Source organism: Lytechinus variegatus, chromosome 6, assembly GCF_018143015.1.
Source record: "Lytechinus variegatus isolate NC3 chromosome 6, Lvar_3.0, whole genome shotgun sequence".
In the NCBI taxonomy this organism is placed as follows: Eukaryota; Metazoa; Echinodermata; class Echinoidea; order Temnopleuroida; family Toxopneustidae; genus Lytechinus; species Lytechinus variegatus.
In genome coordinates, this window is record NC_054745.1 from 22827390 (window position 1) to 22841636 (window position 14247).

At 34.1% G+C, this 14247-nt stretch overlaps 1 protein-coding gene and 1 long non-coding RNA gene across 2 annotated transcripts in view; both read right to left on the reverse strand.

The window, feature by feature from the left end:
• LOC121417229 (uromodulin-like) overlaps window positions 1-6402 on the reverse strand; it is a 59991-nt gene extending 53589 nt beyond the window's left edge. Inside the window, exon 1 of the mRNA XM_041610857.1 lies at window positions 6269-6402. Within this exon, the coding sequence (XP_041466791.1) occupies window positions 6269-6371 (103 nt within the window). The 5' untranslated portion in view covers window positions 6372-6402. The remainder of the gene's footprint in view (window positions 1-6268) is intronic.
• Window positions 6403-12180: 5778 nt separating this feature from the next.
• LOC121416562 lies at window positions 12181-13817 on the reverse strand. Its single transcript, XR_005970199.1, has 3 exons — window positions 13733-13817; window positions 13145-13224; window positions 12181-12419 (listed from the first exon to the last, which is right to left on the reverse strand). It is a non-coding gene; the product is annotated as an uncharacterized LOC121416562 (long non-coding RNA).
• Between the last annotated feature and the right edge of the window lie 430 nt (window positions 13818-14247).

The window sequence follows — 14247 nt, forward strand, 5'->3', positions numbered from 1 at the left end:
AAATGTGGATTTCTAAAAACATCCAGTCGTAGCTCTGATCAATATTTGTAACACATTTCGGCCAAAAAATCATGAAAATTGTCATTTTTGGCCAAATTATGGCCAAAATGACCACTGCTATTGTGATTTGGCAAATGAAAGCACTTTATCTGGAATCTGTGTGCATTTTTACTTAAGATAGACCCTTTTAATTGCATGTGGCTACAAAAACAGTCTGTTAAAGGACCATTTTCCAAAGAGTGGTCAAAATGGTCATTTTGGGCCAAAATTTGGCCAAAATGACCAAAATGGCGTGAGTACGGTCAATAAGAGTGGCTTTTTTGGAATCAGCGCACAATTTTACCCCGGATAAGCTTATCAAACCTTCCCCACCAAAAATTCTGAATAAAGCCCCCTGGCTCCTAGACTATAATCATGTGATATCAAGCGTCAAAGAGCACTTGAGTATATAGTCTAGGAGCCAGGGGGCTTTATTCAGAATTTTTAGTGGGGAAGGTTTGACAAGCTTATCCGGGGTAAAATTGTGCGCTGATTCCAAAAATGCCACTTTTATTGACCGTACTCACGCCATTTTGGTCATTTTGGCCAAATTTTGACCAAAAATGACCATTTTGACCACTCTTTGGAAAATGGTCCCTTAACAGACTGCTTTTGTAGCCACATGCAATTAAAAGGGTCTATCTCAAGTAAAAATGCACACAGATTCCAGCTAAAGTGCTTTCATTTGCCAAATCACAATAGCAGTGGTCATGTTGGCCATAATTTGGCCAAAAATGACAATTTTCATGATTTTTTGGCCGAAATGTGTTACAAATATTGATCAGAGCTACGACTGGATGTTTTTAGAAATCCACATTTATTTTCAAAATGTGCCCTGGATCATAACCATCAACCTCATGTAATTTATTCCGTCAGTTTTGACCTATGAGGGTCATTTTGGGTACTTTAGACATAACTGACCATTCGCGCAATTTGCATTATTAACTGTTCAAATAGGCAGGAAATTGAGGTCTTCAGCATGCTTTTTCTTCTTCCCTTATGAAATGAGAATGCATTTATATGTCCTTCATGTGTAAAATTTTATGCTGATTCCAAATATATCAGTCATAATAACCCTATTTAATAGCTTGTGGTATTTTTGACCACTTATGGCCCTCAAAATGGCCAATGACATCAGTTCATTTTACCCCCAAATACTTCGAACGTTACCAGAACTATTACAAGGTGTGCTGCGACACCTAACATTCGTGTGTTAATCCTTTAAATTGAACATCTCACAAAGTATTTTGACCTTATGTAATTTATTCCATCAGTTTTGACCTAGGAGGGTCATTTGGGGTACTTTATACATAACTGACCCTTCACGAAGTATTGCATAATAAAGTGCACATATACATGTAGGCAGGAATTTGAGGTCTCATAGCGTGTTTTATCTTCTTCCCAATATAAAATGCAAATGCGTTCAAAAATCCATCTTGTGTAGAATTTTATGCAGATTCCAAATATATCAGTCTTAATGACCCTATTCAATAGCTTATGGTTATTTTGGCCGCTTATGGCCCTTAAAATGACCAATGACATCAGATCATTTTACCCCCAAATACTTCGAACGTTACCAGAATCGTTACAAGGGTGTATTGCGACATCTAACATTGGGGTGTGTTGATCCTTTAAATCGAACATCTCAAAATTATTTTGACCTCATTCCATCAGTTTTGACCTATGAGGGTCATATTGGGTACTTTAGACATAACTGAACATTCGCACATAGGCAGGAATTTGAGGTCTTCGGTGTGTTTTATCTTCTTCCCTTTTAAAATGGGAATACATTTAAATGTCCATCTTGTATAGAATATTATGCTGATTCTAAATATATCAGTCTTAATGACGCTATTGAACACCTAATGGTCATTTTGGCCACTTATGGCCATAAAAATGACCAATAACATCAGTTCAATTTATACAAAATACCTCAATGTTACCAGAATCGTTACCAGGATGTGCTGTGACATCTAACATTGGTGTATTATTCCTTCAAAATGAACATTTCAAAAGTATTTTGACCTCATGTAATTTATATCATTAGTTTTGACTTTTGACCATTTTGGGTAACTGACCAATCGTGCAATTTTGCATAGTAACTGTGCAAATCGGCAGGAATTTGAGGTCTTCAGTGTGCTTTATCTTCCTCCTTTATAAAATGGGAATGATGATAATGTCGTTCTTGTGTAGAATTTCATGATGATTCCCAGTATGTCAGTCTTAATGACCCCATTTAACAGATTATGGTCATTTTGGACACTTTTTGGCCCCAAATGACCAATACCATCTGTTCAATACTTCAATTTATCCAAAAATACTTTGAATGTTACTATAATCTTTACAAGGGTGTGCTGTGAAACCTAACACTGGTGTATTAATCATTTAAATTGAGTGTCCCAAAAATATTTTTGACAACCTTGGTCATTTTGGCCAGATTGTCCCCTGCCCGTATACTAAATTAGCCTAGAGTGAACATAGTGAGGAGACAATTCAGGATTGTGTTAATATTAGCATCAATTATTGTTAAATTGGAAAAGTTTGAAAGCTTTAGGGTGAAAATCAATGCAATGATTCCATATAAATCAGTGTTATTGGCCGAACTATTGGACTTTGTGGTAATTTTGATCACCTTTCCTCAATAATTTCTCGTGACCACACAATTATTTGATTTAAAAAGGGCTCAAATGTTGCTTAATATTATTTTCAGCTTGAGCTACTACACCAATAATCAAGAGTTTAATGAATGTGATAAAAACCTTTACATCAAGTACACATAAGGTTGTTTGACCATGCACTTTGGTAATTTTCATGATTTTAGGCACATTAACCATTTTGTAATTCATGGATACGAATTCAAGAATGATGTTAGATAGGACATATTTCAAAAACTTTCTGCACCAGATTAATACAATGATTTAGAATATATCAGTCTTAATGACTACTTAGTGGTCAGTTTGGTCCCTACAATTAGCAATGACAATTACATGTATCAAAAGTATTCCAATGTTCTTGCTCTATATTTTTGTAAGATTTGTTGTATCAATCATAATCAATGACAAATTATTTAATTCAATATGATATTACTAATAATACATAATCAAAATGTGACCATTTTGGCCACTTTGACCGTTTATCCAATGTGTGAATTTTGAAATAAACATAACTTAGCAGCAATTGTAGGTCTATGAACATGATGAAATGCGTTCAATCCCTTTTCATGGGAAATATTAAAGGCTCACCTTGAGTAAAAATTGTGCCAAATATCATGTGACTGTCTACTGTGGCCCCTTTGATCACTGTATGTTCCTAAATAGCCATAATTATTTTCCTTCTTTAAACATGTTATAGTCAAATTGTACTGAGAATCATTACAAAGCAAAATAGGTCACAGTGAAGTTCACAAAGAGTTTTGACTATCATTCATTTTTACAATCTTTGTTTTTTCTTGTACAGTGATTCACAAAGCTCACATTGGAATGATTGGTGAGCAGCAAATTTACCCTTAATTCTTTTGAAGACGTACTGGGTAATAAAATACATTCTCTATATGAAATTATTCTCTGTGCCGAATTTTGGTCACTCTTTAACAATTTAGGGCAAGTTTTCCACTTTCAACTTTACCAATCATGCCAATGTGAGGTTGTGAAACATACAAAATGGCAAAGGTAATAAAAATGCACCATGGTTAAATCTATTCGTGAAATCCACTTTGACCAATAGCTTTGTAATGACGCACCTTTGAGTTCAGGATTAGTGCCTTCCTCTAGAATATAGTTATCTGTATAATTTAAATAAAAAAGGAGGGAATGATGTTATGGCTACTCAATGACCATACAATGACCAAATGGTGAGGTATTTGGCACAATTTTTTACTCAAGGTGAGCTTTTAATATTTCCAATCGAAAGGGATTGAACGCATTTCCACAATTGCTCCTGTCATGTTTATTTACAAAAGTCATACATGCGATAGTCAAAATGGCCAAATTGGTTTAAAAATTTTGATAATTTGCTATAATATTAGTCATATCATATTGAAATCAATAATTGATATAATACATCTTATCAACAATACGGAGCGACAACAACATTTGAATCCTCTTTGATACATGCAAATGTGATTGGTCATTGTCGGGACCAAAAGCGACCAAAATGACCACTAGCTCATAAAATGGTCATTAAGACTAATATATTTGGAATCATTAATCTACATTAATCTAGAAAAGTGTCTTAAAATAACATGTAAATGATGCTAAAATGTCTCATTCCTGAATTTACTGCCCCATATATGTCAGGTTTCCATAAACATTTACTGTGTGGTCAAGGTGGCTAAAATTATGTAAATGACCAGTGCCATGGTCAAACAACCTTATGTATGCACGATGTAAATGATTTTATCACAATTATCAACACTCTTCACCGATTGATAGCTCATGCTGATAATGATACTGACCAGCTGCATTTGAGCCCTTTTTGACTCATCAAAGCATGCAAGGTCTCTTTCTTAGCTGATCTCTCCACTAATTAGAGATTCCTAGGGTCCATGGTCACTGGTCAATATTGAGGGAAACGTGGTCAAAATGACTACAGGGTCCAATAGTTATGGTCTGTGTGGAATAATTTCATTGATTTCCACCAAGAAGCTTTCAAACTTCCCCATTTAACAATAATTGATGCTAATATTAACGCAATCGAAAATTCCTCCTCACCATGTTCGATATCACCTGAATTAACATACACGATGAGCAGGGCTGGCCGGGGGGTCAAGGTGGCCAAAATTTTTGGCGAGCTTGACCCCCCGGTCAGCCCTGCTCATTGTGTATGTTAATTCAGGTGATATCGAACGCCCAAAATGACCAAGGTAGTCAACTTTGGGGATGCTCAATTTTAAGGATTCATTCACCAGTGTTGGGTATTACAGCACACCCTTGTTAACATTCTGGTAACATTCGAAGTATTTCTGGATAAATTGAACTGATGTTATTGGCCATTTTAAATAACCTAAAGCTGTTAAATAGGGTCATTAAGACTGATATATTTGGAATCAGCATCACATTTTACATAAGATGAACTTTTGAATGCATTTCCATTTTATATGGGAAGAAGATAAAACACGCTGAAGACCTCAAATTCCTGTCTATGTGCAGTTTATTATATGCAAAACTGCGTGAATGGTCAGTTGTGGCTAAAGTACTCCAAGTGACCCTCATAGGTCAAAACTGATGGAATAAATTGCATAAGGTCAAAATACTTTTGAGATATTCAATTTCAAGGATTAATACACCAATGTTATGTGTCACAGTATGCCCTTGTAACGATTCTGGTAACATTTAAAGTATTTTTTGATAAATTGAACTGATGTCATTGGTCATTTTAAGGGTCATAAGTGGCCAAAATGACCTTAAACTGTTAAATAGGGTCATTTAGACTGATACATTTGGAATCAGCATAGAATTCTACACAAGGACGTTTAAATGCATTCTCATTTTATAAGGGAAGAAAATAAAACATGTTGAAGACCTCAATTTCCTGCCTATTTGAACAGTTAATAATGCAAAACTGCGCGAATGGTCAGTTATGTCTAAAGTACCCAAAATGACCCTCATAGGTCAAAACTGACGGAATAAATTACATGAGGTTGATGGTTATGATCCAGGGCACATTTTGAAAATAAATGTGGATTTCTAAAAACATCCAGTCGTAGCTCTGATCAATATTTGTAACACATTTCGGCCAAAAAATCATGAAAATTGTCATTTTTGGCCAAATTATGGCCAAAATGACCACTGCTATTGTGAGTTGGCAAATGAAAGCACTTTAGCTGTAATCTGTGTGCATTTTTACTTAAGATAGACCCTTTTAATTGCATGTGGCTACAAAAGCGGTCTGTTAAGGGACCATTTTCCAAAGAGTGGTCAAAATGGTCATTTTTGGTCAAAATTTGGCCAAAATGACCAAAATGGCGCGAGTACGGTCAATAAGAGTGGCATTTTTGGAATCAGCGCACAATTTTACCCCGGATAAGCTTGTCAAACCTTCCCCACCAAAAATTCTGAATAAAGCCCCCTGGCTCCTAGACTAATATATGCACAAAGTAACTGAGCTACATATCATTATTATTATTGTTGTTGTTGTTATTATCATTATTATCAATACGGATAATTTTTTGGTAATATTAGTATTCTTATTATTGTCATTATCATTATTATACTGATCTAGGGGTTCTTACTGGTATCATTAGCGCATCGCTCTAGGCCCAGTGCCGCTGTGTTGTCAGATTTTACAGTGTACTTGGCTCTGGAAATCACATCTAATCTCTCAATTTCGTTCATCAACCTTCGTCTGTCTTTGGATACCCAAAAGAGGTTCCTTAAGAAGGAAATAGAAATAATGAAGATGGCAATTATTCATGATAATGAACAAAAGTGTATATCAGCACAGGGACGTTACTACGGGGGCATGTGACCTCCCCCCATCGGCTGCCCCTTCCCCCCCAAAAAAAAACGTGGTAAAGAAGAAAAGGAGGGAGAAAGGAAGATAAACATAGTGAGAAAGAAGAAATTATTGTTCATTATAATGTTATATTACTTTTAAAAGAAACTTGTGTCACTGTAAAAAAATAACCTGAAAGAATTTATTGCCAGTAAGAAAGAATTTGTTTAAACGGAATGCTATGACAGATGGGAGATGCCCGCATTGTTACGTGGACGAAGATAATGTACATGCTTTCGTTGAGTGTAAACTAAATAAGAGATTATTTTCTTATTTGACAACAGTAGCTAAGTTTGAATACAATGTCGACCTTCAAATAACAGAATTGCATTTACTTAAAGCCCACAAAGAAACTGGACTAGAATTTTTTCTTACAATTGCGTTTTGGTGCATTTATAAATATATACTTATAAGAAACAAAACAGAAAAAGATCGTCGAGAATTTAATTTGGAATATTTGTTTGAAAAAGAAATATGTAAACATGTGATGTGATTTTGAATGTTTAATTATGTATATGATAAATGCCCATGGTGTGTTAAAAAAATATGTTATATTACAATAATGTCATGTTATATAACATCATATTTTTTTTCATATTTTTATGAACATAATTTGCTCAGGGCTTGTGTTCATTGTTCGTGGTGTTCGCATTGTAGCAACACATACAACAATTAAATATAATTCATACATTCATGTAAAAAAAATCAAGATTTGGTAAGAGGCAACCAAAAAGATTAAATCTTGTAGGCAGATACCCCTTTACAAGTATTAAATTTAACATAAATGGTTAAATTTATAGACGTAAATATACATTCACACATCGAACACAGAATCACCCACACCCAACACACATCCACGACCCATTACACTCAAACAAGAGAGAGAGAGAGAGAGAGAGAGGGAAGGAGAGAGAGAGAGGGAGAGGGAAAAGCACGTGTATGTTTAGAAAAGGGAATCAAGATGAATAACTGCTAATTAATTGTCTTTTAAGCATAATTTTAAATGAGGAGGCAGTTGAACAAAAATGTATAATAAGATCTAAATTGTTATAAATTCTAGCTCCTCTATGTTTAAAAGAATTATGAAATTGATTATTAGAGGTCAATGGCAGATGAAAATGAGAAGCTAAACGAGTATTATACCGGTAAATATCATTATCATAATTGAACAAATTCATTATGTTTACTGATGTCATTACCTGTTTAATATTGTTCTGATGAGGGGGGCTTAAGAAAATACCCTTCCTGATATGACTATCACAACAACTCCATCAACAATATAAAACAGAAGAAAAACGGAAATAGAGACAACTAGAACTGCAATCGTTTCAGAACGATGTGCATGCATTGACGCCTGAGATTTAATAGAAGGCAAGAAGCAGGAGATAGAGAGAAAACTATAGATGATATAGATTTACAAAATATTAGAAGGCGCTATTCGTTAAAGGAATGGTCACTGATGCGTAAAATAAAGTTGGATTATGTGGAATGATACAATTGGCAAAATCTGAAATATGAGACCAAAATAAAAATTAAAACAAGGAAGTTATAAAAAAATTATATTTTGAGAATTTTCAATAGAGGGCGGTCTTTCTAAGAGTAATGGTCACCGATGCGTAAAAAAACCCAAATAAATTAGAAAACATGTTACCATTATCAAACCCTGAAAATGTCAGTCTGAAATAATTGAAAACAAGAATCTTATGGCCATTTCAACATTTCTTTATTTTACTATAGGAGCGCTATTTCTTAAAGGTAATGGTCATTGATGCGTAAAAAGAATATGGATTATGAAGGATGATATAATAAGCCAGCCCTGAAAATATAGGACCGAAATGAATGTTACAACAAAGTTATTGTCATTTTACTATTTGTTGACTTTGCAATAGAGGGCGCAATTTTTATAAATTTAACAGTCACTGATGCTTAAAACTTTTTCGAATTGTGAAAGATTATACCATTAGTAGACTATAAAAATATGAGACAGAAATGGATAAAAACAAAGGAAGTTATGGCCATTTCACGATTTTCTTAATTTGCATTTTAATAAATATGAACATTTTGAACGAAGACTATCTTGGATTTAAATTTAGGGCAAGAAGATGGCACTTTAAAGGACAAGTCGTATTTTTAAACGGAGGAGCAACTCTTAAACAATCTACTGCAAACTTTTATAAGTCGGTAGCATGCAGGATGAGGTAGTTAGTACGAGATTAGCAATGGTATGCAAATGACTTGAAATGGACTGTCATGCATTATTGTCATGCATGAATGATATTAAGAAATTAAATAAGAGGTACTCAATAATGCATCATGGACAACATGTCTACCAAATCGGAATGAATTTGGATGAGGAACGGAGGCAGGGGAGGACTAACACAAATTACATGTAATTCAAATTGGATTTTGGCAGATTTTGCTCTCCATAGGAAGTTACATTCTCGAGTCAACCATTTTAGACCATATGCCCCTCATACGTTAAAGGGGAAGTTCACCCTGACAAAAAGTTTATTGTAAAAATAGCAGAAAAGATAATAAAAATTATTGCCGAAGGTTTGAGAAAAATTCATCAAATAATTAAAAAGTTATTAGAATTTCAATTATTTGATTTGTGACGTCATATGCGAGGAGCATTCCTACATAGCGAATGGTAAGAAATCAATGAAATGTCATTTTCTCAGAAAATTGAAAATGGTTTTTACTGTAACTTTTATATATCAATAGACAAATCATTTCACACCCGATCATGAATACAAAACAAAATTAAGTCATCAGGAACCATACAAAATTTGAAATTCATGCATTTTATATTACATAACACATGGGGCAGCTGCTCGTTTATGACGTCACAAATCCAAAACTTTGAACTCTAATAACTTTCTTACTCTTTAACGGATTTTCCTCAAACGTTCACCAATATTTTTATTATTTTTCTGATATTTTTACAACAAAGTTTTCTTCAGGGTGAACTTCCCCTTTAAGTTCTTTTTTGGGGGTAAAACTGATGCCATAGACGTTGTGTACAATTCTGTGGTTGATAATGTGTGCATTGTGACTAGTATACCATGTGTTCAGATTGGCTATATCTTGAAATTTTCTTTAGTACCCTATGTCGTATTTGGTATCACTGGAAAGAGCATTCCAATGCGGTGACACTGATACCAATGTTATTTGTGCGCAAGCTATAGACCCGAAGTGAATGCCATATAAAGAAAGACATTAAAAATGAAAGTTTTGCACAATAATTTTGAGTTGGCGTCAGCTCTTTGTCAGTTTCTGAAACAAAAGGTTGACGAATGGTCGAAGTATATATCAATACCTATATCTGCTAAGTTAGAAAGAATAAGCTTCAATAATAAGGACATAAAAACAAGTTGAAGTTGTGTTTGCATTAGAGTGCATTTTTGCGAATTTAGCTGATTTTCGGGAACATTTTTCAGATATTTTATCATTGGTAAGGTTGTATATTTTTCAAAATGGCATGAAAGGGAATATCTTGAAGACTTTAAATTAAAAAAGGGGGAAGGGTTTGGCCATGCATGACGCAATGGAGCATTAAAAGGTAAGCCTTTTTGAAAATTTCGAGGGCGCTTTTTCAATAACGAAAGGTCAGTGATGCATGAAAACTGACTAGTATGTATGATATGGTACCGTTATCAATTCTTGAAAATATGAGCTCAAAGTGAATAAAAACAAAAAAGTTATACACACAAAAAATTAGAACTTGCATGTGCTGGTAATCACACTCAAATGTCCAAGTATTTTTGACACTATAGTGACACACATGGATGAGTGTTTTCACTCATTGAAGTTACTTTGAAAACGCACCTAATGGAGTATTTTTGATTTGACACTATAGTGACATACCAAATGAGTTTATTTAATTAACTCAATTTATTGAGTAACTTAACTAAATGTTTTGAGTGCATTGCATAAGCTCATCTAGTGAGTAACGCTTACAAACTCAGAGAGTCAGTAAGTTAACGTTGCACAAACTCATCACACGCAAGTTCTACTCACATCACTGCATCCATTCACTCAAACCAATACATTGCATTACACACATCAGTGCATCACATTACTCAAACTGTGTACACGACTGACAAAGTAATGGGAAATCCATGGGATCAACATTGGTTTCTTGCTATATGAATATCACCAACATGCATGTTATATGGATTTTTTTATGCCGAGTAATATGCTGAGTAAAAAATAAACAATGTTTATGTGGTTTTTCCATTCGTTGGTCAGTGGTGCTCACAATGTCATTTGCTTATTGATTTCCAACATATTCAATACATGCAGAGATTGGTTTGATTTCTGAGTTTAGAAAAGAGGTTTAATATTCATGAACATGAAAATATGGCAAATAGAACAATTAAGAAAGGCATCAGCAGTGTATAAATGCTCTACTGGCATCATTCATTTTCAATTTCTCTTTCATGGTTCTTCCATGTGAAATCTTTTCTTACAAACAAACCGATAACAAAAACATGATCTAAAACTAAAACCTATGTTAAATAATTACCAAACATAGAGCTTCAACAAGTTATCGTGATATCAACATAACACTTTTTTACCGATTTATAATATATTAATGTAATGCAAACAAATTGATTATTTACGTTCAAATTTGCAGGATACTATTTCAAGTTTCCTTGATTTTCAAGTTCTATATTTATGATTGTATTTTTCTATTATGCTCATTCATTAATTCAAGAATTACATTCCATGATGGAGACACAAGCATTTTCGAACCTAACAATGATAAACATAACAATGTGTAAAGTTGACACCATCATCGTCATCACTATCACTATCATCAATAGCGTCAGTCATCAGCATCATAATCACCATCATCAACATCGCTGTCATCATCATTAATGTCATCATCACCATGATCATCATCATCATTGTCATCAACACCATCACCACAATTACCTCATTCCTATCCATAATCATCATCATGGTAATGATGATGATGGTGGTGGATATGACGACAGCGACGTGAAGCTGACGAAGACTGTGATAGCGATAACAATTAAGATAGTGTTAACTTTATGCATTTTTTCATTGTTAGGTTTGAAATGCTTGTCTGCATCATGGAATGTAAAATTTGAATTTGGGAATGATTATAATGCTAAATATCATCATAAATCTAGAACTTGAAAATGGAGACCTCAAAATTTTATCCAGTGAATTTGAACAAAAACAAGATTGTTTGCCAAAATATTAACATTTGACAGCCCCGAGCTAATCTGGGGAAATGTGATTGCCAAATGACTACCATGAATCGAAAATATATTAAATTTAATGCACAATATCTGAAATTAAATAGCAAAGTCGCCAAATTGAACTTTTGATTTACAGATCCCCATATTTTAAAGACAAAAATTCAAGCGAAAAATTTTAATTGGAATGGGTCAAATTCGGCGGGAAAACTTATATGTGATCCCAAACAGATTTTTGGAACGCTTCACAATATAAGCCACAATTGAAAATGCACCATGCCTCAGGAAGATCTGTTGGCACAGCGACATGAATTGTTCATACCTGACGGAATGTCCGTCATCCATTTGTTCAATATATGGATACACTAATGGGCATTTGCCCTTCTTAGAAGATATCTATGGCAGATCTATTTCTGGCATAATGTCCATTTTGTCCAATTTGTTGACATGCCTACTTGAGTTGATTGATGAGCTTTATAGTCGGTCATAGAAGCTTCAACTTTCTTTTTAAGTCAAACATCGTAACCTCCAAGAAAGACGGTGTCTTTTGCGACTTGAATTTCTTCACATATGATCGAATATCCATCATTGGCACATTTCACTTAGATGTGTGGATGCATCATTGGTTTGAGCACCCTGAACTTGCTCTGGATCAGACTGAAATACAAGCAAATATATATATGAAACATTGTTATTGTAATATGATTGGTACATGTAACCCGTAACTTAAAATAAATTTCAGACATCAGAAAAGAACCACATGCCTCCTGCAATTTGTACAAGATTCTTGGTTAGCTCAGGATAAGGCATTAGAAAAAAAATTGTTAGAAATGAAATTAAGAAGATCATTTTCCATCTGTTACTGCAAAATATTCATCATTTGCCATAAGAAACACAAATATTTATTCATTTTACATAGACTCTGAAAATCAATCATTCTAAAGGCTGATCATTAAAATTGAGGTTACACTGTACATGAACATGTATATATTTCAACGAGAGAGCATTTTTCTGTAGAAGGTGATCTAAAGGTCTGGACACTGATTATGAAGGGAACATGGATAATATAATGATCTCTTATCTAATAACTAGTTTTAACTATTTAAATCTTTAAAGGGATGCACATCTATTTGTAATATCAAAACCACACCCCTCAAACATGAGAAGATATATGCCACGATTAAGTTTTTTTTTTAAAGAATGTCAAAGTTCTAGGAATAAAAGATCATAAGATATATCAAGTTTTTGAAGTGTCTACAGGAACGCATATGACTCTGGATGCCAGCAACAATGATGACGACCGTATACCGGTGTATATCATTAGTACATGTAAATTTGTTGCAACAGTAGAACAAAGCAGAAATAACAAAGTAATGACTAACCTGATTTTCTTGAACCATGAATACAGACAAGTTCTCTTTCAGAATACCTGGCACAACCATCAGTGCTGATGTCTGAGATTCTGAAAAAAAAATAGGAAAGAAGTTGTATTATGTTTCTTTTTCTATTTTCAAAGCAATACATCTGATTATGAAGATATAAATTTAATAAAATATTGGAGAGTACTCACCCCCCATTTTAACAAATTTATAGATAAATGAAACAGAATTTAATGACTTTTTAATAGTCATTGAAAGGTAAGAATAAAAAAATACTCATCAAACAGCACATTTAGCAAAATCATTATTTAAACTCTTGCCTCTGGCTTCAAAAAAATATTACTTATCTTACTTTTACCTCTCTCCTCCCAACACTGAGAAATAAATGTCCCTGGTTAGTGGGAGGTTGTGGGCTTGGGGAGGATATTACAGTCAGGGGCAAAACCGTGTACAAAAATGTAAAAATGACCATATGATTGTGATTTTTAGCATGGTCTGCCCCCCCCCCCCCACTGTTCTGCGGCCCCTGACAGTAACCTGCAAACTAACTTCCCCTGTGGAAAATGCTGTAAAATTTGGTAGCACAATTACCTATCACAGATGTTTTCTTGGACTTGTTTAACACAAAAGGGGCCAAATCTTCCAGCTTGCTGGAGAATGTTGTGCAGCAATCAGATGCAGCAGCACATGTCACCCTTGTCATTTCCTGCAAAAACTCAAAAGAGCATGCAAAATATTATAAAATATATACTTGGAATATTTACCAACTATGAAATATTCAATAAGTTAAAATAAAATAATAAATTAATTTCTGGCAATAATTGCAAAGGAAATACCATCTTGCACCATATCTTAAACTTACGGCATATTACATTTTTAGTGGGGGAAATAATGTTTGTGTTTAGGGTCATCTACGATACTTACGGAAGTTGATTTGGTTCTGGGGTGGTAATAAAGGATTTTAATGGGGGGGGGGTCCAGGGTTGTAGCTCTCCTTCAAGTACCCATTGTAGGGGTAATTTTGATACCTAGCAACCAGAGGTGTTGAAGGATTTGAAGGATTGTGCCAAGTTTTATGCTTTTATCATTTTCTGAGCAATAGTTGC